The sequence below is a fragment of the Meles meles genome, chromosome 2 (genome assembly GCF_922984935.1).
Source record: "Meles meles chromosome 2, mMelMel3.1 paternal haplotype, whole genome shotgun sequence".
NCBI lineage: Eukaryota > Metazoa > Chordata > Mammalia > Carnivora > Mustelidae > Meles > Meles meles.
In genome coordinates, this window is record NC_060067.1 from 18,597,704 (window position 1) to 18,625,001 (window position 27,298).

Here is a 27,298-nt window from a genome sequence, read left to right on the forward strand (position 1 = left end):
TCTGATTCAGCTCCCAACGCAAATTCCTACTCAAGCACCTTCACTGAGTCAGTCTTCCTGTGATATAGACATAACACTGGGGGAGGGGTTTTGCATTTGAGTAGTTCGGAGACAAAATAAAGGTCAGGGAGAAAATATAGTTGGTGAGAACACACGACCTGCTAAGAAGTCCAATGTGCTTACTTACATATCTGCTACAAAACTACCAAAAACTAGTTTTTCATTTCCCAATTATAATATATGTATATGTATATGTATATGTATATGGGAAATATGTCTCAAAAGCATGTAACATATTTGTATACAGAAATATATAATCAATCCCATTAAACTAACTAGAAAATTATAACAAACTTGTTTTCATAATGAAAGGTTTAAAAATACTGTTGGTTCTAGATGAGGGTATTTTTTTTTAAAGTTCTGATTAATGAGACATATGGCAAGAAAAATTACTATAATGGTGAATGCTGATTCAGGATCTTATTTTTATTAAGTAGTTTATAGTGAGGGCTGTGACTATTTTTCTATTTATAGTGGCAGCTCTGGTTAATTACCTTGTAATGTATTGTGACATTAATGCAGTAGTAAACTATTGGAATTTATACCCCTATTCAGTAATAAAATCTGTAAATTGAAGAATGCATATAAAGCTATCACAGGCATAAATTATGTAACCAAATGCCATGTATGATCACATTAGATTTAAAGAACAGAATCTCTCAAATTTACTCATCAGTGGGTAAGTTCCACAGAATTTGTAAACTGCTGCTACTTTGAAATGCAAATTACAAATTTTATTCAAGGCTATTTGGTAAACTGATACTACATTTTCTATATGGTTACTAAGAGCATGCTGGTCTAGAATTAAAATGCACAGTACTAAAGAAGAAACATGTTATGACAAACAAATGCATCAATGTCATATGTTTTCCCTGAAAAAAGGATAGAAAATGAAAGAAGTCAAGACAATTGAAAGGAGGGAGAATAGTGACATGTGGATTAAGATCAAAATGATTCACAGGTGATAAAGAATTTGAGGAGGCAAAAAAAAGAGAGCAAATGTGACAAAAAATGTGATTTTTTGGAAATATGCTTGCTTAATTGTTTTTCAGAATTGAGTTTTACAACACAATTCCAAAGTTACCAATAATTAGTTCACTATCTCAAATACTCAAAGGATAATCACTGTACATATATGTATGTATATATATGTGTGTGTATGTATGTTTAAATATATATAAAAGTACCAACTTTTAATCCAAAATATTTCAGATTAGAACAGAATAAAATGGTAAAACATCTGAAGCAATCTGATGTGTTGCTGTATGTTAGATAGTTAAATATTTTCTATTGATAAGTTCCCTGTGCTAATATTGGTAACTATATTGATTACATTTTAAATGTCGTTGTTTTGTATTGCTACTTGGAGGACTGTCAGAAAATTAAATATGATTTTCCCATTAAAGTACAGGTCTATAAAATGCATAAGGAATTAATGTGTAAAGCAATAATTCCTAAAACATTAACACGCATGGAGACTAGTAGAAATTAGTACAGAAAGAGAAAGTAAGAAAATACATATATAGAGACATAGTAATATCTAAACACATATTTCATATTCTCTATATATATATAATTACAAGAGAAAAAGAAAAAGGAAAGCTGAAATGGTTAGCTAATGTTAATTTTTAGGGAGTTCAAAGTATATTGTTCTATGTCTCACAAAAAACAATAATTGGAGCTAGAATTCCATTTTATTTAAAGAACCTGATGTATTATTTTATAAATTCATATAAAAATATAACATACATGAGAAATTCTCTCTCTGTTTATAGATATAGACATATGTGATGTTCGTTTATACAATTTGACTGCATGTAAGTATAAGCAGCAGTATTCAGTATAATTATAAATAGCAAATGAAGATCGAGGGAGACGGTTGAAAGGAAATACTCAGTGGTTGCAAAGTAATGCTATTATTATGCCAACTCTATCCCATTTCCAATATTTGTTTTTAATGAAATATTAAATTGTTATAAGAAAAAAAAGCAAAAGATTTTTTTTTTCAATGTTATGGTGGTTTATATAAACCTCTTTACCTTTATTTAACTGTTCCCTGAATATTTCAGAATTGTGGCACATGGGCTAGTAACTATAACTGTAATTGCATTAATCACAGAGCACTTAAGAAGAGCTCCGGGTCAATGTATGCAGAGGGATGCTATGAGAACTAGAAGCTACCAAGACAATCATTCTAAAGTAGAGAGTACTATCTGAAGCCGATATCAAGCAGAGATGACTGCTGGATTCTAGTAATTCATTCTTTATCAGGTCAATACCATCACTCTTTTGACCAAGATAATATCATTTTACAGTGGAGCTCTTAATAATGCCTATTTACCTTCTAACTCTTCAGGATCTTGTTATGTTACATATGTGCCAGGAACTTGGCATTTATTGTCTTAATTATCCTAATAAACTTATTGGGGTGACATTATTATCCTTGATCTATAGAGGACAGAGAGAAGCTGCCCAAGATCATACATGTCTGCCTGGCTTCAAAGTCCAATTTCCTTCCCTGTGGCACAAGAGTGAGTCCCAAAGTAGGGAGGGATAGCCACATTGTATATAGGGCCTACCAGATGTGGGATTCTACTCTGTATTACTCTTAATCCTCACAAAGATACTGTGAAGTTCTTATTTCTGATCTTCTGTGTACTGGTTGGGGAAACTCATGGTAAAATAGGTCTGGAACTCCCAGGTTTAAGTTAATTGGCTCTAAATTCCTTTATTATCAGCCAATTTTTGTCTCACTTCATTTTACCCTTTTTCTGACTTGCTATGGTAGTTCAAAATGACCCAATTCCTCTTTTTTCTGTATCCATAGTCCTTTGGATTGTGGTCCCTCAGTCTAGCATTAAGAATCGTTTTCTCCCTTTTTAAGACTTGCTTTGATCAATGAGACATAGCAAACAGGATATAAGCAGAGTCTTGAAAAATATTTGAACTCTGGGACTTGTCTACCTATTGTTGGGAATCCTGTCACAATAGGAATGAGCCTGTGCTAGACTGAAGATGTGCCTCAAACGACCATCATCCCAGATGACATTAAGGTGGCTACTAAGCATGTGGACTGAGTTTCCTCCACTGCAAAATCAACGGGCTTGCTAGCTACTGAACATCTAACTTCAGCCAAGTCAGCACACATAAACTCAACCAACTCTAAGAGTTATAATAAATGTTTTTTGTTATAAGCCACTAACATTCAAAGTATATTGTTACACTACCTTACTACCTGTGACCTGACAGCACTCTTCTCAAATCAGTCCAAGATGATGTCAGAAAAAATGAATTATATTAAAGTCACCTATGTGCATAAACAGACCTCCATCTTGGATAAGAACAATATTATACCAAGGATTAAATGTCTAAAAACCAAACCTCAATTTAAAATTCATCTATTCCTCATGATAAGGGTATGTCATAAGCATCTAAGCAGCTGATAGATACAGAAATCTTAGAGACATTTCTGTTCCTTCTCCCTATTATCGTTTCAGGCAAATGCCATGTCTCTTTAAATATTTCTTAGGCCTAGAGTCCTGGATGGCTCAGAGGGTTGGGAGCCAACCTTGATTTTGGCCAGGGTCATGATCTTGGGGTTGAGGGACTGAGCCCCAGGTCAGGCTCAATGAGCTCAGTGCATAGTCTGCTTGAGAGTCGCTCTCCCTCTCCTTCTGCCTGCCCCCATGCTCACACACAATCTCTAAATAAATAAATAAATAAATAAAATCTTTAAGAAAATATTTCTCAGATCCTGCCATTGTAGTAGACATACTTCAAACTAACTAAACAAATAAATTCTTAAAAAAAAAAAAATTTCTCAGACCTTGCCATTTTTAGTGGACATACTTTATGCTAATTTCCCAGTCATCATTTACCTAGATTATTGAAACAGCCTCCTTCTGTTAATCTTTCCTCATCTATACTGACATCAGAGATATTTTGTTCTTATATCAAGAACATAATGTTATAATGAAAAACCTCACTAACTTAGAAAAACATTTTTTTTTAAGATTTATTTATTTATTTGAGAGAGAGAGAGGTGGGGGAGGGGCAGCACGAGAGGAAGAGAGGAACTTAATCAGACTCCATGCTGACTGTAGAGCCCCACCTAGGGCTCCATTCTAAGGATGACCTTAGCCAAAACCAAAAGCTGGTCACTTAACCAACTGCGCCACCCATGTGCCCCTAGAAAAACAATTTTTAAAAAATTAAAATATTTCATGATCTTTTTTTCCCTCCTAGGGTAAAATACAAACTTCTTTCCATGTGATAGAGAATCCTTCCCAATCTGCCTCATTACGTCTTGTCAGTCTCATCCTCTAGAACTGCTCTCACTTTCCTGTGTACCCCGCACATTTCCTTAAAAATGTCACAACTTTCACAGATCCGTGTTTTGGGTCATTCTGCTTCCATTTCGTGGATTTCACTGTTATCCCTGTTTCCCTTGCATCTTGAAAAAGGAGGCTGCATCCTTCAGAACCTAGGTTGTCACCTTTACTTTGTGTTACTTAGAAACCACTGTATGAGTTCCTACTATGTGCCAAGCATAGACCAGTGGCTGGAGGAGAAAGGGAAATATGCAGTGTCTCAACCATAATACCTGAGGCAAGCACAGGGGCCATTTGGAGAACAGACACATATTCTCTCCTCCACAGTGCGTAGATAGGGAAGCCTTTACAGAAGAACTGAAGATAAAGCTGAGCCTTCAAACATTGGTAGAAACCCGCCGGAGGAGGAAATAGCATCTACAGAAAACATGCTTATAGGAGGCAGACTAATGACTTCTATTGTATCAAGGGATTAATACTCTTGAAGGTATTAGAAAATATCCTGCATCACTTAACTCTTTAAAAAATAGCCTTAGAATTATTTGGTATTTATAAAAATAAAAAAGAAAACATGTCTATGTCACATGAGCTTTGAACATTAAAATACATTTTGAAAATAATAAGTATTTCTTTAAAAGTGGAAAGACAGGGGCGCCTGGGTGGCTCAGTGGTTTAGGCCACTGCCTTCGGCTCAGGTCATGATCTCAGGGTCCTGGGATCGAGTCCCGCATCGGGCTCTCTGCTCGGTGGGGAGCCTGCTTCCCTCTCACTCTCTCTGCTTGCCTCTCTGCCTACTTGTGATCTCTCTCTGTCAAATAAATAAATAAAATCTTAAAAAAAAAAAGTGGAAAGACAAATTCTGTAGATTACAGAAAAATAAATGTTACTTTTAATTTTTGTTTTGTATGACTAGTTATTTTAAAAGAATCTTTAAACAGATGGCATCAATTTAAAGTAATTTTAATTTATATATTTTTTAAAACCAAATGATCATATTAATACTGAAAAGACTTTAAAAATGAAATATAAAATATCACTTTGAAAGGAAATAAATCTGTCAGTATGCCTTAGGTTAAGATATATTAATTTATTTTTAAAAAGATAGAAGAAAATTATAATTAAAAAGTAATGGTTACCTGCTAATCTCTGAATCTAAATTGGTTTTCAACTAGTTCTCTACTAGTCGAATCATTATCTATCCCTGTTTCTTATTTTGTTTACAAATACTTCTCAGAATAGTATTTCATATTTTAGGTTATAAATAAGATTTTCTCTTTCTGTTATCAGATTCCTTGTAATCTATGCCCCCTCCCCATTTTTAAATAGGAACTGCCCTATAAAATATATATTTATAACTATCTGTAATTGAATTGTCTCCATCAAAAAAAATGAATAGAGTTTCTTTTTCTTTAAGTAATAATGAGGTAACTGTAATAATAATCAACTCACCTCTAACAGGAGGTCTTTCTAGCTCCGAGTCAAGGTGAATTGGTGGAGAGATGTAGGACACCTGTCCGTGATGCGCCTGCCCTGTGGACCCAAAAATAAATGTTAAGCAGACATTATAATTATGTCTCTTTACACTTTTTTGTTTGTTTTTAATGATGCAATATTATCTTTCTTCACAGTGAATTAATTTTCATTATATCACGTCGACAGATCTATTCAAACACAGGAGTGTTATGCATCATCCAAACATCAAGCAATTAAATCAGTCCTTCTTAAACTATTCTTTTATTATTACATTACACATTTATTGTGGAATGACACTTTTCAAAGTGCAGTGAAAATGATTTACAAGAAAGATAAAATGGAAGGAAAAAAGACAGAAACAACACAAGTCCACATTTTTTTACTGTCAGATTAAATCGACAAGTACTCTCTCAATTTGTGGTGTTTCTAAACACTTATTCTCAATTTATACACTTATTTCATTGTCCCAGACCAGTAATATGCAGTGGGCAGACTGTCATCAATGTCAAATAAACACACAAGTAGCAGTTACTTAGATAACTTTATAACTCTGGTTAGTTTTTTTTTTAGTTTTTAGAATTTATTTCTATTATTTGAATAGAAAGCTACTCCTACCTGCTTAGTGAATTTTATGGAAGAACAATAACTAGCCAGGATATAAAAAGTAGGTAGATGAATTCATTTTCTATTCCTTGCAAGCCATGCTACCAGCTCACACACTATTTGTAACAGAATTTCTGTTTTATGAGTGAAGGTGTTGATTTGGAGGCCAAGACACTGCTTGGAAAAACTGCTAGGTTAAGAACAAACAAACAACTTTCTTATGTTCAAAGTAGCTATGCTTTGTATACTGATGATTCAGTAAGTCATTAGAATTTCGAGACAAGAAGGCATAGTCACAGAGTCAGTTCAATTTCTAAAACTACTTTTTAAAACTATTTCTTAAAAAAAGGTTTGGGTAGAAGCAGATGACTCAACCAATTTCTTTCTACAACGGGAATATGCAGTTCTATTTTACACATTTACTATAGCAATATACAGGGTTGTTAATCTCTTTTCCTAAACAAGGAAAGTTAATGATACATAGATTATGATAACAGCTAGAGTAACCTTCCCGTTTCAAGTAATATTCGACTTGTAATAAACTCTGCCGATTCCTCTTATGAGGCACATTTCAAATAATTAATATGGCTCCCTGTTGATCGTAGCTGCTGTTGCTCCCAGCATTTTTCTAGCTAACAGCAGACACAGTGGAGACGTTGTAATATAGAGAGCCCCTCATAATGGTAACTAAGAATATTGTGCATTCACTGGCCATGTTTCAGTGGAACACTAAAAGCACTATTATAAAAGAAGTAAGACAGTGAGTGTGCACTTGTAGCAGTCCATGTGTAATGCAGCTTATTAAAAACTTTAGATTATCTTAATTATGAAAACGCCTAATGTTTACCTATGTTACAGACTTGATTGCAAAGTCATTTTTTGTTTTCAAGGTCCTGCGTTATTACCAATGAACTGGTTTGAAACGCTACCGATTACGTAAATGAAAATAAAAATCTTCGACTTTATATTGGTTCAGAATAATCTCGGCATATGTAGTAATATCGAGCTCATGTCTAATCAAGGATCATGACTTTTACCACATATAATAATTAACATGCATTCAAAGCAACAAGCAGAGGAGACTGTAACTTGCTCAAGCACATGCAGCTGGTAAACAGCAAGGCCAGGGGCATTTTGACTCCAAATGTGAAGTGTTTTCAAGTATATCAGACTACTTTTCTCAAAGAAGATCTCCATATACTAACCCCAGGGGGGAAAAAAAAGTGTATGGATTTTAGTGATTAAACTCTGACAAGTAACTGCTTGTGGAACTTTCACCCCTACATCTGGCTTGAAGTAAAAAGTCCCTTTAAATGTCACATTTGCCTCTGTTCTTGGGATAAGCACGTAACTTCAAGAGCGTTCAGTAGAGATACTTCAGGGAGCATGAGATCACAGTGTGTATGTCCCTAAGGGGGACGGGAGATAATCAAAGAGGCAGCAGAATGGGATGAGGATACTGACAGTCGAGTCCTGAACTTGGTTTGTCAAAATGTCCATTCTCCCTCCAGCGAGAACTCCAGCAAACTGCAGGATGAGGGGTGGCCGGGAGAGATCCTGTAACAGGAGTTGGCAGACTCTCGGTCTTAGAGAATGTCAGAAATGCAGTGACAGATTTCAATTTGCTGAGATTTCCGATCCACAGAATAAAAACTAGAAATCATGGAGGCTGCTGTTGATTAACGACATTAATCAAATACATTAAAAAAAAAAGTCAGCTTCATTTTAGATCAGTGGTACTTACACATTTGTCTCCACAAAAACGCATAAGAGATAATAAAACCTATTCTAATCTGTGGTTAACTAAGGCAATGAATCTCAGGGAGATAATTGCTCTTCATCGGGGACAGCATTATAGAACATGGAGAGTTATAGTTTGAAGAAAACCCCAGTGACTATCAAATATCCACCCCCCTCATTAAGAATTACTGCAAGATAATAGTAATAATAACAAGCTGTGGCTAAAACCATAAATAACTTCCATGTATAATTCTTCTAGACTTTATGATGTATAATACGCATCCAAAAATGAGATCATTTCAAAAAGAGCTTAGGAAGATACGAAGTGTGGCAAATGCATACGTTTTTATTTTATTTTTAAATTTTTATATATTTTTAAAATTCATGAGAAAGAGAGTTGGTGGGGGGAGGGGCAGAGAGAGAAGGAGAGAAAGAATCTCCAGCAGACTCCTTGCTGAACGTGAAGCCTTAAGCAGGGCTCTTATCTTATCTCATGACCCTGAGATTGTTACATGAGCCAAAATACAAGAGACAAATGCTCAATGGACTGAGCCACCAAACACCGTCTGTTTTCAAAGATTTGACTAGAATACTTTTAGATAGGGAACATACCTGGTCTCTCATTTATCACTTCCTTTACCATGCTCTCCTGTCTTACACTAGCCTTTCCTAGTCCTTAACAGGACCAAGAAGAGAAGTTTTATACACCCAAGTGTGAAATGTGCTGCTCCATTTTTTTCCCTTACTTTTCCAAGTTAAAAAGATACAGATTTGTTTATTTATTTCTCCTGAATTTTATTTTATTTTTTACTGGATTTTCTTTTTCTTTTTTCTTTTTCTTTTTCAAGATTTTATTTATTTATTTGAGAGAGAGAGCAAGAAAGAGAACAGAATGAGAGAGAGAAGGTATGAGCTGGGGGGGAAGGACAGAGGGAGAAGCAGACTCTCCGCTGAGCAGGGAGCCTGATGTGGGGCTCAATCATGACCGAGCTAAAGGCAGGCACTTACCTGACTGAGCCACTCAGGTGCCCCTTTTCTCTGGATTTTTAAGCCAAAAAATCATACTGACATTTTGATTAGAATCACATTAATTCTTTAAATTAATTTGGAAGATAAGAATTTAAAATATTTTGTCTTCATTTTCTTTTAAATGGATCTCTATTGTTTGTTGTTAAATAAGTTGGAATAATTAATTTTTAAATTGTTTATATTTTGGTTATAAGAATATTTCATTATTTACGTATTCTATTTTCCTGATTTAAATGAAATTTTAACTCTCTTGATAACTTTCATTGAACTTTTTTGATGGTTATTATTGGAATTATTAGTTACCGACTTATCTCTCTTAGCACCTTAGAGCTAAATACAATGACTGATACTAAAGTTTAGTTATTTTCTGTGATCTTTTTTTTTTTAAAGATTTTATTTATTTATTACAGTGAGAGAGGGAACGCAAGCAGGAGGAGTGGAAGAGGGATAAGTGGGCTTCCCCGCAGAGCAGGGAGCCTGATGTGGGACTCGATCCTAGGGCTCTGGGATAATGACCTGGGCCGAAGGCAGATGCATAACAACTGAGCCACTCCAGTGTCCCTGTGATGTTTATTTCTTATATGAAATATATTCCCAAGTTAAGAATCATCTATATACTCTTTTATTTAATTATTTTGTGGTATAGAATTTAAATTTTAAAAATTAATTTTATAGGACATGAAATTTAGAGGACAGAGTTTCCTGCTGATGTTATTCACCTGTCATTTTACCTTAAGTTTCTACAAAGTATTTACCAGAGGAATAAACAACACTGAATGATGGGTTTCATTAAAGAATTAAAAGAGAGAAAAAAAATGCTTCATGGTTTATTGTTAAAGGTTTATTGTTAAGGAGTCAAGGAAAACAATGATAGTTGGGTAGCTTATAAGATTTCATTCATTTTAGTCTAGGGAAGATGATAACATTTGTGTGAAGATGTATTTAAGTGATAAATTTATGCAATAAATCTACATTGATATATAATTTGCACACCGAACAATTCATTCATTTAAAACATAGTGTTTTCAGTATATTCACAAAGTTATGCAACCTGCATCATAATCAATTTGAGACCATTTCATTGCTACAAAAAGAAAGCCCAAGCCCGTTATCAGTCTCTCTTCATTTCCTCCCAACTCATCCCTGTCTTAGACAACCACTCGTTTACTTTCCATCTCTCTATATCTGCCTATTCTGAATATTTCATATAAATGAATTACACAAATATGTGGTCTTTTGCGATCAGCATTGTTGATTCAATATAGGTTTTCAAGGTTCACCCATATGGTAGAATAAATCAGCACTTCATTCCTTTTTGTCGTCAAATAATATTCCATTGTATAGACATTCTACGTTTTATTTAATCATTCAGCAGGTCATGGACATTTGGGTCATTTCCACTTTTCCATTATGAATAATACTGTTATGAACCTATGTGCACGAATTTTTATGTGGACATGTTTGCATTTTTCTTGAATATATATATACCCAGGAGTGGAACTGGTAGGTCATATAGTAAATCTATATGTAAATTTTTGAAGTCTGATTTCTGAAGGGGCTGTACCCTTCTACTTCTCATTAGTAATGCATGAGGGTTCCAATATCATGGAAATGTTTTTCAGGTTTTTTTTTTCCCTATTTATTTATTTATATATTTATTTGTTTAGGGTGGTAGTGTAGTTAAGTCAGAGCTAATTGTACTTGATATTAAGATAATTGTAAAACCTGGGAAGTCACTAATCTCCCCAAGTGGATATAGAAAGATAAAACAGTATTTGAATCAGAAGTTGTACAGTACACCCACATTGTGAAAGTAAGGGAAAAAACGACCCAGCCTAAAGAAAAAAAAAAAAAAGAGTAGCTTACATCAAACATTGAAACATTGTAAAATGAAAATGTGGGGGGGTGCCTGGGTGGCTCAGTGTGTTAAAGCCTCTGTCTTCGGCTCAGGTCATGATCCCAGGATCCTTGGGATCGAGCCCCGCATTGGGCTCTTTGCCTGTCTCTCTGCCTACTTGTGATCTGTCAAATAAATAAATAAAATCTTAAAAAAAAAATGTGTGGACTATCCAGTGTCGGGTATGCCGAAGATATAGAAATTTTAAAGGTGGTGGTCAACAGAATTCAGCACTATAGCAAACACCCTAAGACTGTTAAGTATTCTGGAAAATACATTATGAAATGTATTATGTATTATATGTATTATAAATGTATTATGAAATGTATTATGAGATGAAAATACATTACTTTTTTTTTAATCTTCCATATCTTCTTCGACTTTCATCTAATTTCTATTTTATTGAAGAACCTGCACAGTTTCTATTAAAGGTAAAATACAGGAAAGACTTGACTAGCATTAGGTTCAAGAAAATTTTTTTTTTTCTTTCCAATGTCAATACTTTACCTGCACAACAGAGCACAGAAATACTTTAGAAACACAGAATTTGTAGGGAGAAAGGCATTTGATAGCATATAGTCCCCAATCCACGTTTTAGAATGAGGAAACACATCTTGAGAAATCTGTGACTTTCAAAAGTCAAATCAAGGTGATAGTTGTCAAGCTGGGTATCAGGGATGGTAAGAAAGGGGATGCTTTACAACTAGCCTGCAGAAAACTAACACTCCTCGTTCTCTCTTAACTCTGAAGCCTTCTTTCGTAGGCCATAATTTTCAAGGTGTGTGGGACCTAATCTTTCAGGTGTGTTGGGAGGTTAAAAAGCTTGAGAACTATTTATATATAAAATACATACCTTTTTCCCCCATAAGGTTATGCCTAAAAACTGAAGGCAGTTTGTCATAACAGATAATATCATGCCCTGGGAACAGAACTATATGTGTGGATATCTGGAGTCTGCCACTCTTTTTACCATACAACCATTAGTCATATAACTAATTAGCCAGCAGCCATCAAGTTGTTTAACTTCTATGTGCTTCAATTTCCTCATTTGTATAATGGAGATTATAATAACACTTACCTCATAGGGGTGTATTGAAGGTTAAATGAACTTACGCATATATAGTAATTAGAACTGTACTTGTTACACAGTAAAGTACTTAGAATTTTTAGTTATTATTATTATTATTACAAGTTCATTATTTAATTCATTGATTCATCAACCAGTAATAGTTGAGTACCTAATACAGGACAAGTACCTTTCAAGCTACTTGGCATATATCACACAACAAAATAAATAATAATGCGCAATCTTAGGTAAGGGGAGACAGACTGTAAGAAATTAACAAAGTCAATAGGTCAATAATATTGCATGTACAAGATGAGAAGGGCAATGGAAATAAATTAAAACAGGCTAAAAGGGATCGAGAGTGGAAGGGCAGGTTGCAATTTTAAACAGGATGATCATGGAAGCCTCATATCATTTCCATGAATAGCATTTGAAGATTCAAGAGAAAACAAGAGATAATATCTGACTTTGATAGGAAACTAAAAAGATTAAAGTACAGGTAAGAATGCAAATCTTTTAATAATTAAGAATGAAAGAACTGAATGTGCTGTATCAGATGCTTTTTCCTCATGCATTTATTTCACATTTTACACATATTCATAGACATATTAATGCCATTACCAATCACCAATGAGTAAAAGAAGACAGAAATAAAATGAGATAATCGGGAAATGAACACAAGTTTCCTCCTAAAGCAAAAACACATTTACTACTGTAAAGTCCCCATTGGTTTCTCCAGTTACACCATCTTTCAGTTCAAATTTCTCTCATTTTCTATATAGTGCTGTAAACAAGTTTAATAGTTTATGGCCCTCTAGGCAGATTTCATGCCTTTCTTTTGTTTGCTTGCTTTAAACTTTCAACTGTTGATCTTGATTATTTCCTCTGGAGGTTTGACATTTCTCTTCCTTAAAAACAATAAAATGGATTTCACATTTTTGCTCCTGGGGTTTTAAAGAATTTTATCATTTTCCTTTTACAACGTTTAGGATGATAGCAAGTTACATCTCTGAACCTCATTTTCCTACCTCAATAATGATTTCATGTAGCATGTGGGAACCTATACTAAACTACATTTAAGAATGGCGTATGGAATTTTTCTAAGTTTTTCAAATACTCTGAAAGCAGCTAAGCCTCCTTTCTCAGAGAAAAAAAATAAAGTTTAATTTCTTGTGGAAAATAATCTCAGCTACTGATAAAAAAATATCAGAGGTCAATATGTTGTTTGTGCTGTTGGAAAACTGGGTGTGCCTAGCATTATACCGTCTTTTTTTTTTGTCTTCAAATCCCAGTCTGGCTATAACCATCTGGCATTTATAAAGTCAGCTTTCAGGTAAAGATGTAAACACCAATTGAAAGTAATCATCAAAGAAAAGAGCTATAAAGTTGCCAATTTGATACATATCTTTTCACTCTGGCTTCCTTTTCCCCTTTCATAGTATTACTCATACTAATTTTCAGTGAATTTAGTCAAATACGAGGTAGCAAAGAAACAACTACATACTTGACTTATTGAAGATAAAAGTCACTGATGGTGGCACAAAGGTCACTGATGGCCTTTTCTCCGGTGGATATTACTAGCACGCAGAAAACGGAGTAATTTGAAGCAAAAGTAACTTTCCTGTTCGTGTGTATATGTGTGCCTTTCACTCAGCAAATAAGTTTTCAGTATTCACTCCCTTTAGTGGCCCATCTTCACAACACCACATAAACAAGATAAGATGCTCCCTCCACAAAGAGATTCCAGTTTAGATGCAAGATTAAACAGCCACAGTGAAGAATAATATGTATTTTGACAGTGATGAGAGAGAAGAGCATGACAGCAGCATCTAACTGAGGGAAGAAAAGTACCTAGAGAAAACAAGTGGTAGTCTAGGAAAAGCCAATGGCGGGGATAGGAAACAGAAGGAACATTACGAGTGGATGTTTATAGGTCATATGACTTAAAAGGATAGAAGACAGGGAACCACAGGTAGAAGGCAGACAAAGAAAAATATTATTACAAAAATAATAAAAACTTTCAGAAATGTACCCCCCAAAGGGCACCTCATTAGCCCAGTAGGTTAAGTGTGGACTCATGGTCTTTGGCTCAGTTCATGATCTCGGCCTCATGAGACTGAGTCCCATGTCAGGCTCTGAGCTCAGCATGGAGCCTGCTTGAGATTCTCTTTCCCTCCCAATTCTCCTCCCTTTCATTCTCTCCCGCTCTCAATAAATAAGTAAATAAAAAGAAAAGAAATGTACTCCCCCAACAGAATAAATAATTCATGCCTATTACCCAGCTTTAGCAACGGTCAAGTCAGAGCCTATACTATCTCATCTCTCTCCTTCAGTGTCCTCTAAATCTAAACCCAGAATGTTTTGAAGCAAATTCTAGACAATGTAATTTCACTTGTAATTATTAGAGTGTGTATTGATGAAATATAAGGGCTGTTAAAAAACCTGTAATATCATTATGATACCTAAATATTAAGAAGCTATATCATAAAAAAATCAATTTAATGTCAAATTCAGAAAAGCAATCATCTGCAAGAAATCAACAAGTCTTAAAGAAATGAATACTGTTAGCCTGCAAAACATCCCATTCGTTCTGGTGTGGAAATTGTGTGGGACTGAGGAATGCTTTATACTTATGATGAATTTCAGGTACTCACAGATATAAAGGGGAATGTATTTTATAAAACCAGACAAATACACTTCTCTCTTGCCCAAGCATGAAAAAATGATTTGGTATTTAAATGACAAACATTGAATTCTAGAGGCACCACTTCAAAAATTATTCCATGAAGTCTCAAAAACCTATTGTAACAAGCATTCCAACGACAAACTAAAAAAAAAAAAGAAAAAGAAATCAGGGCATTTATCTTCTCTTAATTTCTACTTTTTTATAATCCTCTAAAAATAAATAGGAAAGAACACACTAAAAAAAAAAAGGTCATGTTAATAAAAATAGTTATTTTCTAAGAGCCTAATACTAAGAAGCACTATGTGAGGTAAATATTGTTTCCCATTTTTAAAGTGTGAAATCTAAAGCTCAGTAAGGTTAAATGTATTTTCAAAGGTTACACAATAGTGTGTGTGGGAATCAGGTTTCAAAGCCGGAGACCATGTTCTTACTCTATAGCTCACTGCCTTCACATCCTATAAATATACCAACGGGGGTGGAGAGAGAAGGCAAATATACTATAATTTCTGAAACATTAGAAATTTTTAGTTCCCTATTTTCAGACTACCTAAAATTAAGTGTTTATATTACTAAAGGGCTAAATCATAGAACAGTCAGGATTATAAAATTACTTTTTTCAGACAATGAGTAAAACATTACATTCTACTTAACAGGAGGGACTTACATTCTACTTAACAAATGGCCTTCTCCTGGCTTTTTTTTTTTTTTTTAAATGGATGCCTTAAAAAAGGGCTGGGGTTCAGTAAAACAGATCTCTTTGAATCACTGTGACTTCCAGAACCTGAAAAAAAGATTTGAAGCAGACTTCAACCCCCTTCCCTCCAAAATACTCACACACAACTTTCCTAATTTTTATCACCATGTGAGCGCACGTTCACATATAGTAGAGTAAGAAGAAAACCTTTTCCTATCCAAGCACCTAATATTCAGGTCTACAAAATTAAGGATATGAGTGTTCAGGGTGGGGAGCTGTGACAAGCTGGATTAGAAAAGTCAGATTTTGAGTAATATAGGCAAACCTCATCAGCAGAACTGTGATGTTAGCGTGAACTAAGGGATCGATAATTCCAGCTGGTTGATTAATGAAGGACATACAAAAGGCTGTCTGTTCCTAAGCCTGCTTCACTGCCAGAACAATTCTCATTTAATTGAGTATCTGAATTAAAGTCACTTCCAATATGTTGCTTACAACCTGTATTGGGTAGCGTAAGGTCCCCCAAAGATGCCCACTTCCTAAATCTCAGAATCTGCGACTGCTCTATTATGTGGCAGAAGTGATTCTGCAGATGTGATTAAGGTTGAGATGGGAGATTACCCTAGCTAACTGTGTTAGTTCTTGAACGTGGCAAAGGGCGGCAGAGGATTAAGAGTTTTACAACGCAAGAAAGATAGGTCAAGCCATGGACGACTTAGAAGAAAGAGGATGTGGACCAGAAAAAAGGAATGATGGTTCCTTCTAGAAGCTTAAGCAGTCAAGGATGTTTCCCAGAGTCTACAGAAAGAACTGATTTAACCTGGTGAGACTCATGTTTAAATTTGTTCTAGAAAAATGTTAAGATAATAAATTTGGTAAAGATTCAAAGTTTGTAGTAATTTGTTCCAATGTACAACTTAAGAACTGGTATTTACTTTAACTCTAAAAAAATCCTATTATTCAATGTACTAATTATTTGAATAGATATTATATGTACATGATACATATTCAACAAAATGGTAGCATCTAACCTACCTAACGACTTCCCATAGGCGAAATCTCTTTACAGCACTTTGTATATCTTTCTGGAGTTATTCTCTACCTTTATCACACACACACACACACACACACACACACACACACAATGATTTTATATATATACTTATTTATTTGAATTGTTGCCCCTGTTAAAGCACACTGATGTTCTGCATTTTTGTCAAGCTTGATCTAAAAGGTATTTTAAAGATTCAATTGTTTAGACACAATTTGCTAATGCATATAGAGCCCTACACTGCATTAAGAATGCACCAATGGCATAGAGTACATGACATTTTTTAATAAGAAACAGAACATTTCATAAGCCAATTTAGTAACTTAATGACTGCAACTAAATGATAAGCGTAAAATACAACCGATAATGATGAGATGGTTAATCAGACAAAACAAAAAATCAAAGTGATGGAATGGCTTCTTTAGAAATTACCTAACCCAACTGCTGTAATTTACAGAGGAGGAAACAGGCCGTGATAAGATACAGGACACAACTAAGGTCACCCTCTATTTAAGAGCAGAGATTGATACAGGATAATAGCCATACAACTCAGCTATGGGCTCTGTCCTCTACACTATACTGTACTGTCTCTTTATCCTTTTATTTCTTTCATTTTTTTTTTAATTAAGACTTTTTTTTTTTAAACGCTACAGTTTCAAATTCACAGCAAAATTAAGAGGAAGGTACAGTGATTTGGCATATATCCCCAGCCTCCCTGTACACATAGCCATCATCAGCAACCCCCTTAAGATTGATAAATTTGTTACAACGATGAACCCACATTGACAGGTCATCATTGCCCAAAGTCCATAGCTTACATTGAGTTCATTTTTAGTGTGGGACATCCTATGGGTTTGCACGAAGGAGTAATGACATATGTCCATCATTATGGTCTCATTCGGAGTATTTTCACTGCCCTAAAAATGCTCTGTGCTACACCCGTTCATCCCTCCTCCTCCTCCTTCCTTCATCTTTTTGCTTTTACAATAGTAAAGAGGAAAAGTGTAGAAACTTGCTAGGCTAACAAAATGGGCCTAGACGTGTTGCAAATAGGAAAATAAAATTTTATATAAAATAAGTCAATCCACTATCTTGAAATTATCTAGGTCATAGATTTACTGTGAGAATCTTATAAATATCTGTGTGACTGAGACTAGATATTCGATAAATACTTATTATTTCTTTTTGGTCTCTAAGGAAGACAAAAGTAACCTTGATAACCAAGAAATAAAATCTTGGGTCACTCAGGAAAGGCTGGTGAAGGAATAAGCAGGAGGAGGATGTTGGCACTTGGTAAGACTGAAGTCGTTTGTTATGTTTACTCTCCTGATTCTCTTGTAATATTTAGAAATATGATTCACCATATTACAAAGTGTTACTGAAGAGAGAAAAAAAGATGAAGTGTTTCTGTGGTATTTTACATATGGCAAAATTTACATTAAAGGGCACAGTCTACGAATTTCTTGAACCTATATTTTTACTTATATTCAATTTACCTATCAAACCATTTCAAAAGAAGATACCAATTATTTTCTCTTTTTCAATATGCAGCCTAGATATCAAATTCCGGGAAAACAAAAAAAGTGAAATAGGTTTCAGATTCATTTTCTTTGTTATGAAAATTTATATGACGGTTAAAATGTGTGTTCTCCAGAAATTGTGTCCTACATGGAAAAATGTACATGGCAAGCATGTGTGTACACATATAATTATATTTATATTCATATACATATGCACAAATGCCTTGGCCACTATCAAATTATTCTAGGATTTCTTAAACTTGTTTTAACATCTGCTATAATTTTATAAGTTATGAAACTGAAACATCCTTTCAGTTTTCTTATTTGCTTTAATTGGAAGAGTCATCTAAATGTACACATTTAGTGAAGACTTTGAGAGGGCAATTCAGGTATACAGTTCTATGAGGGGGCCACCTGGGAGGCTCAGTCAGTTAAGCAACTGGCTCTTGATTTCAGCTCTGGTCATGATGTCTGGGTCCTGAGATTGAGCCCTGAGTTCAGATCTGCTCTCAGTGGAGACTGCTTAAGATTCTCTCCTTCCCTCTCCTTCCGCCCCTCCCCCTGCTCATGCTCTCTTTCTCTCTAAAAATAAATAAATAAGTACAATCTTAAAAGCAAACAAACAAAACAAAACAACAAAAAGCCTCTATGAGGATTGGAGGCATATGAGGTACAGTTTCTATGTCTTCTCTGTCACCCTGGGACCCACTCAAATGTTTTGGACATTGTAAGAATCCAGGGTATTCCTGGTGAAATGTCACATTAATGATATGAAAAAAATTAAGATGACTATTAAAGTTGCTATACTTCAAATCACACACAAAGCAAAGAGTAAATCTCTGGGAAGTTTTCTTTCAAAACTGGAGACAAATTCACAGTGCAACCAATTTTGTTTAATTGAGAAATGTTACAAATTTAATAAATACATTAACTCTCTCAGCCAGTTCATTTATTTTATTTCTTAAAGATTATTTATTTGTTTATTTGAGAGAAAGAGAGAGAGAGATCACAAGCAGGCAGAGAGGCACGCAGAGAGGGGGGAAGCAGGCTCCCCACCCAGCACAGAGCCCGACATGGGGCTTGATCCCAGGACCCTGAGTCCATAACCCAAGCCGAAAGCAGAGACTCAACCCACTGAGCCACCCAGGCACCCCAGCGGGTTTGTTTCTAACAGAAAACATTCATGGCAGTTTTTGAAAAGGTCTTTGCCAAAGGAGACACATACCAATTCCCCAAATATAAATTTTGGTTCAATGTATTTACGTAAAGTATCTCTTTTCGGAAATACTCTTTTATCAAGCATTTAAAGAAGAATTGATATCTATTCTACAAAATATCCACTAATGTACTTTCATTGATTTTATTTTCTCCAATAAAATTATTATGCAGATGGCAATGATGTCTTTATGATGAACTGGGAAAAACCTGGATAAACTGACACCATATTTCAATTATTTATCTGTATTTAAGAGAACTGAAAATAGTTGATGCTATTAAAGGAAAGACTGAATTTCTGTATTCAGGAGGAAGGTTATGGTGCCTGAAAAGTGATATTAAAATTACTTCAAAGGAAAACTAACAGGTGAAAATTTGCTTCTAGAACCACTGAAGCAAGCAGCAAGAGAAAAAATATAGACCAGGGTATTTACAACAAAGAAATTCATTCCCTAGAGTACAGAGCTGGGAATCTGGCCTGCTGTGTTTATGTTTTTAAAGTTCTGCTTCAAAGACTATCCCAGCATGCTAAGAAAAACAAAAAATGTTAAATTTTCCTGTCCTCCCTGCTGATAGATCAGAAAACATCAAGTAACACTAACTCAAAAAGAGGAATGGTAACACATGCTAAAGGTATGTGAAACAAGGCTTATAAGTGGATAGCAACAAAATGGTAACACTTCCTCTGTAGAACCGCCCCCCCTCCCCCCGCCCCGGTCCAAGGAAGGGTCGGAGATAGAAAGAGTAGCAGCAGCCTGGATTTGACGGAATAACTGTTATAAATGGAGAAGTATGATGATACAGATCTCAGATTAAAGCTGCTCACCAAAGGCTACTCTCAAATGATGCCCGTCAGGCATTTTTTCTCTTAGCTCCTAAATCAGTAAAGCTTAGAGAAGGCAAATTTAAAGGAGGATTACAATGAGTTGGGGGAAATGGGAGGGGGAGACAAACCATGAGAGACTGTGGACTCTGAGAAACAAACTGAGGGTTTTGGAGGGGAGGGGAGTGGGCGTTGGGTGAGCCTGGTGGTGGGTATTAAGGAGAACACGTATTGCATGGAGCACTGGGTGTGGCATATAAACAATGAATTTTGGAACACTAAAAAAAAATAAAACATTAAAAAAAATGATACCTGTGAATACCAGTCATAGCAAATTAAATGTGCCTCAACTTACTTCGGAGAAGACTAGAAAAATTCAAATATATTCATAGGTTCGGTGTTCAAATTTCTTTATATGTATAATGATATGATGAGGCAAGATAATGAAAGATCTGAGGAGGTTTTTACAAGAATATATGTAAGGTTTGTGAAATTAACTGTTCTTCTAAAGAAAAGAGACAGGGATACACTTACTTTCCCCCACAGTTAGGTCAGAATCTGTCCTTCCTTTTTATGAATCCATGATATCTGGGAGAAAAATCTCCCAAAAGGCAGCCCAGCAGGCCCTGCTAGCATGGTCAGTTAGTTGATTGAGATCAATATGGCCCCAAACACCTGAATTCAGAAAACTCTACACGGAAGTATTGCACGCACGGGCTCACAAACACGAGGTCAGAATGACCCAAGCATAATGAGACCAGATTAGCACACAGAGAAATAAAAGGATATGGATATTCTCTGAGGATGATGACAGTAAAATTTACCACCTAATTCTTTTTTTTTTTTTTATTTGTTTATTTGACAGACAGAGATCACAGATAGGCAGAGAGGCAGCCAGAGAGAGAGGAAGGGAAGCAGGCTCCCTGCTGAGCAGAAAGCCGGATGCGGGGCTCGATCCCAGGACCCTGGGATCATGACCCGAGCCGAAGGCAGAGGCTTTAACCCACTGAGCCACCCAGGCGCCCCACCACCTAATTCTTTTTAATAAACTCAAAAATACATCATTGTATAGAACGAAACTGCCTGTAGTGAAATTTTGACAACTCCCCTCTGTGTGCTAAAACGCTGTCAGCTGAAAAATCTGAACTCTTTGCAAAAATTGTTCATTTTTGACAGATTTATCCAACTTTTATGTTTGCAGTCTTAATCATAGGAATTTGAAAAATCAGAATTTAACTTTACACTCAAAGAACTGGAAGCGCTATTAGCGTAATTTAGAGGTGCTAAGTATTTATAGTAGAGTGATCTATAAAAGCCAAAAACTGGTGAAAATATTTATTAAGCAAAGTACTGAGTTTGATTGATTTTAAGATGCTGTATATGTATATTTATACACAGACACACAGGCTGTTTGTTTCATTCCTTGGCTCCCTGTTACTAAGTGGATAAGAAGGTTGGTCTTTCCTGGACCGGACAAGGTTTAGCTGAGATAGACACGTTTTGCTAACTGTAATCAAAGTCATATATGCCAGGACACATGGGTGTCAGTGGTGGAGCCGTGTCGTGTCATAGTTAAGAATACAGGTTTTAGGGGCGCCTGGATGGCTCAGTGGGTTAAAGCCTCTGCCATGGCTCAGGTCATGATCCCAGGGTCCTGGGATCGAGCCCCGCATTGGGCTCTCTGCTCAGCAGGGAGCCTGCCTCCTCCTTTCTCTCTCTCTGCCTGCCTCTCTGCCTACTTGTGATCTCTGTCTGTCAAATAAATAAATAAAATCTTAAAAAAAAAAATACAGGTTTTAGAGACACAAGACCTGTGCATCCTCATTGCAGCTGTTATATTGCTTACAGTGATGCCCTTCGTCATGTTCATCTAACATTGTTAGTTCCTTCGTCTCTAAAAAGCAAACAATAATAATCCTATTTCACAGCATTCTGGTGAGGGTTTTCAAAAAAATAAATAAATAAATAAAAGCCATACATATGAAGCAGACTGCCTGCCACATAAGCACCTAATTGTTGAAATATCATCATTGCCCTTGCTTATATCATCACTATCTCACACTTACTTCTTCCGACACAAACAAGACTACATCAACACAGCTAATCAAATCCCTCTCAACACAGGGTTCGTTGGGTTGGTGGTGGGGAGATGGTATTTGGAGACGATATTCTTAGCTGAGGATCAAAGCACTGTTTTTAACTGGAACCGGTTGGTTAACCTCTTGGAGGTTCCATTGCTCCATCCATAACCTAGGAACTGTAAAAGGGATTTCACAGAACAAAGGCACAGTCAGAGTATGGTCCATAGGCCAAATTTGGCTCCCGCCGGATTTTGGATGACCTATGTTCTAAAACTTTTTCTCAGTTTTTAAAAGATTAGAGGAAGAAACATGAGCAGAAGGAGGAGAAACAGAGGAGGGAGAGGAGAAGGAGGAGGAAGATCACCAGCCGTAGCAGCAGCACCAGAGAACAGGTGTAACCTACAAAATCTGAACTATTTACTATCTGGGCTTTTACAGAAAATGTTTGCTAATCCCGGTCCTTGAATTACTGTGAATGCTAAAGGAGCCAATATATGAAATATACCAAGTGGAGGCCTGGGTATCATTGTATGCTCTTGCCGGTAACATTCTAAAACTTCACCTGAGCAGTAAATGAAGCAGTGATCCTTCTTGTGCACCTTTCACTGCTACTGCGGAAATAGCTGATGTTCTAAACTCGTTAGAAGGAACCTCTCAACAGGATCCCTTCTCTGGTTAAAGAAGTACGCTAAATAAGGCAGAGGCAGATGCACCATATTATCTTTGGCAGGAATTATTTGGCAAAGATAGTTTAGACCATTTTGTTTCACGCAGCTGCATTTAATGGAAGTGAGTCCTACGTCAAAGACCTCCATTCTGAGGCGCGCACGGGCGCGCACACACACGCGCACACACACACACACACACAGAGTAAGTATTATGGGTGCTGCTTTGTGTGTACCATTGTTCACTCAGTGCTATCATAGGGGAAGGTCACATACTACAGGACTCCAAAATGAGAAAAATTTCCAATGTGATTTGGTATGATTTTAGCTCTGAGAAATTTTTAAACCTACTAATAGTTGACTGTCTCTGTTCTTATTTTATTATTGATAGTATAACATAACTAACAAGTGGGGGTTCGTTGCTTCAGAAAATGCATGCTCCAGATTTTGTCCATAAGATACAAGGGTAGAAATGAAACAGAGTGTGCAGAACAGAGATTGAGATATACTTTCTATTCATTGTTTGATCTTCTTAACCCTCAATTTGCCAAATGTAATAGAAGAATATGCCTCCCTGTATTAATACAGAGGGGGTGATCCACTGACTTCTCTAAAGTCATAAAGAAGTCCACAAGAGGTAGGCATAAAAATAAAAGAGCTAACAAGAATGACAACACATTCTTTACTTAACTAATGATGTCATGGCTCCTGATAATGCAAGATGAACATGAAAGAGAAATTTAATCTTGTTAAAGAATTGAGAATTCAAGTACACGGTAGTCAAAAGTCATCTAAAAAGGAATATGTATTCATGTTTTTTTAACTACATGGACATTTGGTTAAACATGGAGACTTTTTCTTGATTTATCAATTGGTTTATGTAAAGATAAAGCTGTTTTAAGATTATGTGAAAATGAGGAGAATGATAATGTTGAGGATATTTGTTGAATATTTAACTCTGCTAAATTCTGTTAAGTATTTTATAATCTCATCTTGATCCTCACAATAAATCAGAGGTAGTTGCTATTATTATCCCTGCTTAGCCAGTGAGGAAACAGTCTCAGTTGAAACCATGTTTGTTTGTTTGCCCCACATACTCTACCTCAAATCTGTGGCAATTTCAGAGAAGGTAAGACCCCTCAAATTAATACTAAGGACTTTGATTTAGAAATAGCCTTTGAAGGCTACTTAATTTCCATATTCATCTAAAATTAAATAATTATTTTGAAACATTAGTCATGTGTCATAAAGTCTGAATATCCTTCTTAGATGCCAGAGTTTTAACCCAAATTCTGATTTTCTTATGCTATAAATTTACATTGCTTAATTTCTCTGTGGATGCAAAGCTATCAGAGAACTGAAAGAAGGAAAGTATCACCAAATTTTGTTTGAATTGGTTATGTAAAGAAAAAAAACAAACAAAACATAAGGGCAGCTCAGTGGCTAAGTTGGTTGAGAGTCTGCCTTTGGCTCAGGTCATGGTCTTCGAGTCCCCGGATGGCACCTCCTATCAGCCCAGTGCTCAGCAAGTAGCCTGCTTCTTCCTCTGCCCCTCTCCCTGCTCATGCGCTCTCTCTCTCCCCACCGCCCAAATAATTAAATAAAAACTTAAAAAAAAAAAAAAAAAAAAGCAAAAGCTTCCGAGGTCTCTTTAATTCTTTGGAGAAGCAAAGAGGTGTTATGCTTGAGAAGCAAAGGTAGAACCAGCTTAAGAGAAGAAAAAACAAAAATGAAGGCTGTAAATAGTGAACTTGAAAAAGTCTAAAGAAAAGGGAAAACCAGCTCTACCACGAAATCATATTGTTTAATTACAAAACCTAAAACATAAAAGAGGCAAAAACTGCTCTTTTTTTTTTTTCTGTTTTGTGTTAGACATCTGTTCCTATTTGTTAGAATGAGACCCATTAATTTTAAACTATTCTAAGGAAAAATTTAAAATCATATGTGGCAAATAACTAATAATAAAACTAAACCACAACAAAACTACACTAACACAGCTAACTTAAACAACAATACTAAACACAACCACAAATACAAAAAAAGGAGAGACATTTAGATCTAGCATGAAAAAACTGAGGTAAAGGAAATCAGTACTGTTCCATGATTAATTTTATTATTAGAATCGGTAACTCTTATTAATTCATCAGCAAATATTTATTAAAGGCATATAATATGCTAAGCTAATGATTGTATAGCCTCATCTCCCTCAGAATCACCTTCAGGGCATTTTCGAATTTTATGAGCTCTGACTTCAGTTTCTAATTTGATCCCTTTATCTTTAATCCAGGGAGAGACAATCTTTCCATCTCTACCAAGAACTATTCTGATAACGAGGCACAGACAATGATGACAGGAGGAAGTCCCTCAAATACCTTGGGGTGGAAAAAAACTGTGAAGAAAGTCTGATGAGGATTCAGCATGATTATGGCATAAGACCCAGCCTTAAAAGATCCCTTCTGATGGGAGAAACAGGCAGGTATCCAGACAGTACATTTACAATGTGTTAAGTGCCGAAAGAGGTAAAACAGCAACAAAAATAGGAAACAAGCATCTCTGTTTTGGGAGAAATCATCACGGAAGAGATAAGGCTCCAGATGGCTGTGAAGAAATGTGACCATATGATTCTCCCAACACCTACATTCAGACTTCCTGCTTGATAGCTCCCCTTTTCCTTCTCAAGTGTCCCAACTTGGATGCTAAATCTTCACTGCAATTTTTTTTTTTTTTTTTTTTTTTTTTTTTTTGAGAGAGAGACCATGCAGGCTCACAGGATGCTTGGGTGGGGAGGGGGCAGAGGGAGAGTATCTTAAGCAAGCTCCATGCCCAGCAGAGTCGAATATGAGACTCGATCCCAGAACACTGAGATCATGACTTGAGCTGAAATCAAGAGTGAGGCTCTTTACCAACTGAACCACCTAGGTGCCCGTCGTCACTCCAATCTTTAAAGGTCCAGAGGAGGGGCACCTGGGTGGCTCAGTGGGTTAAAGCCTCGGCCTTTGGCTCTGGTCATGATCTCAGGGTCCAGGATCGAGCCCCGCATTTGGCTCTCTGCTCAGCAAGGAGCCTGCTTCCCCCCTCTCTCTCTGCCTGCCTCTGCCTACTTGTGATCTCTGTCTGTCAAATAAATAAATAAAATCTTTAAAAAAAAAAAAAAAAGGTCCAGAGGAGTTTGCTTCCTGAGTGAGGAGAGGCAGCATCAAGGTAGCATCCTGTGGGGAGGTTCATTTGCATGAAAAACCAGCGGGACCCAACAGTTGAATGTGTTGGGGTGCACACTGCTAGGAGTAAGGAGTGGGATAGGAGATAAGAGATGCAAGCAGGATAAGGTTATCTTTGTATTTTCCAACATAGTTGCAGAGTAATTGTTTGGGGGGTGTGAAATAAAATAAATAAATAAATAAATAAATAACCATTTTTCAAAAATGAGTAGTTCCTTTGGTTTGCTCTCTGAATCTTCCAAGAAACAACAGAAGCTCTCATGAATAGTTAAAAAAGTTCTCCTTTGAAGAGGGTAGTTGATAAATTGGACAGGTGACTTGTCCTGTTCTTTACATAGTTTGTTTTCAAAATTTGCATAATACATGTGCCCTCCAGCCATCATTAAACAGAGATGAGTTCAAATGAGTTCCTCAAGGTCACATATGAACCAAAGGGATGAAACTCAAGAATTCTAGTCAGTAGCCACTCCCTAATCATTCTTTTTTTTTTTAATATTTTATTTATTTAACAGAGAGAAATCACAACTAGGCAGAAAGGCAGGCAGAGAGAGAGGAGGAAGCAGGCTCCCTACAGAGCAGAGAGCCCGATGTGGGGCTCGATCCCAGGACCCTGAGATCATGACCTGAGCCGAAGGCAGAGGCTTTAACCCACTGAGCCACCCAGGCGCCCCTCCCTAATCATTCTTGATCTGTTCTTTTTAAAATCTAGGGTGAACTCTGATTTTTTTTTTCATTTTTTAAGAGAATAGTTATTATTGTTTCTATTTGATTCAGAGAAAAACCCAAGGAATAGCTCTTTGATTTCTCCTCAGTGTCCTGAGATAAAACTATTCATGTAAAATGCATTTATTGCACAGGAATTTTTTGAGCTGCTTAGTCATGTAAAGAGGTTAAGAGATAAGAAGTTATTTATGTGGAAGTAATTGTGAAAGCAACAGCAATAAGTGACTTGCTTAGAATAATTTGCAGTTAAGATCTATGCTCAAAATGGTCATTAGTTCACAAGCAAACATGACAGAAAATTGAAGGAGCCATCACCTCATGTTACCTCCTCTGGGCTCTGCGATTTACAAATGAGCAAGTGCCTCTTACAGCTCTGCTACCTTATTCTTTAAGTCAGTCAATCATTGCGAAGTATATTTGAGT

The 27,298-nt window shown here is 36.0% G+C and overlaps 1 protein-coding gene across 17 annotated transcripts in view; it reads right to left on the reverse strand.

Moving 5' to 3' along the window:
* Window positions 1-27,298, reverse strand: part of ADGRL3 (adhesion G protein-coupled receptor L3) — an 811,968-nt gene that overhangs the window by 228,890 nt on the left and 555,780 nt on the right. For all 17 annotated transcript variants that reach the window (XM_045993750.1, XM_045993732.1, XM_045993758.1 and 14 more), the window contains one exon: window positions 5,841-5,921. In XM_045993750.1, the coding sequence (XP_045849706.1) occupies window positions 5,841-5,921 (81 nt within the window). The remainder of the gene's footprint in view (window positions 1-5,840; window positions 5,922-27,298) is intronic.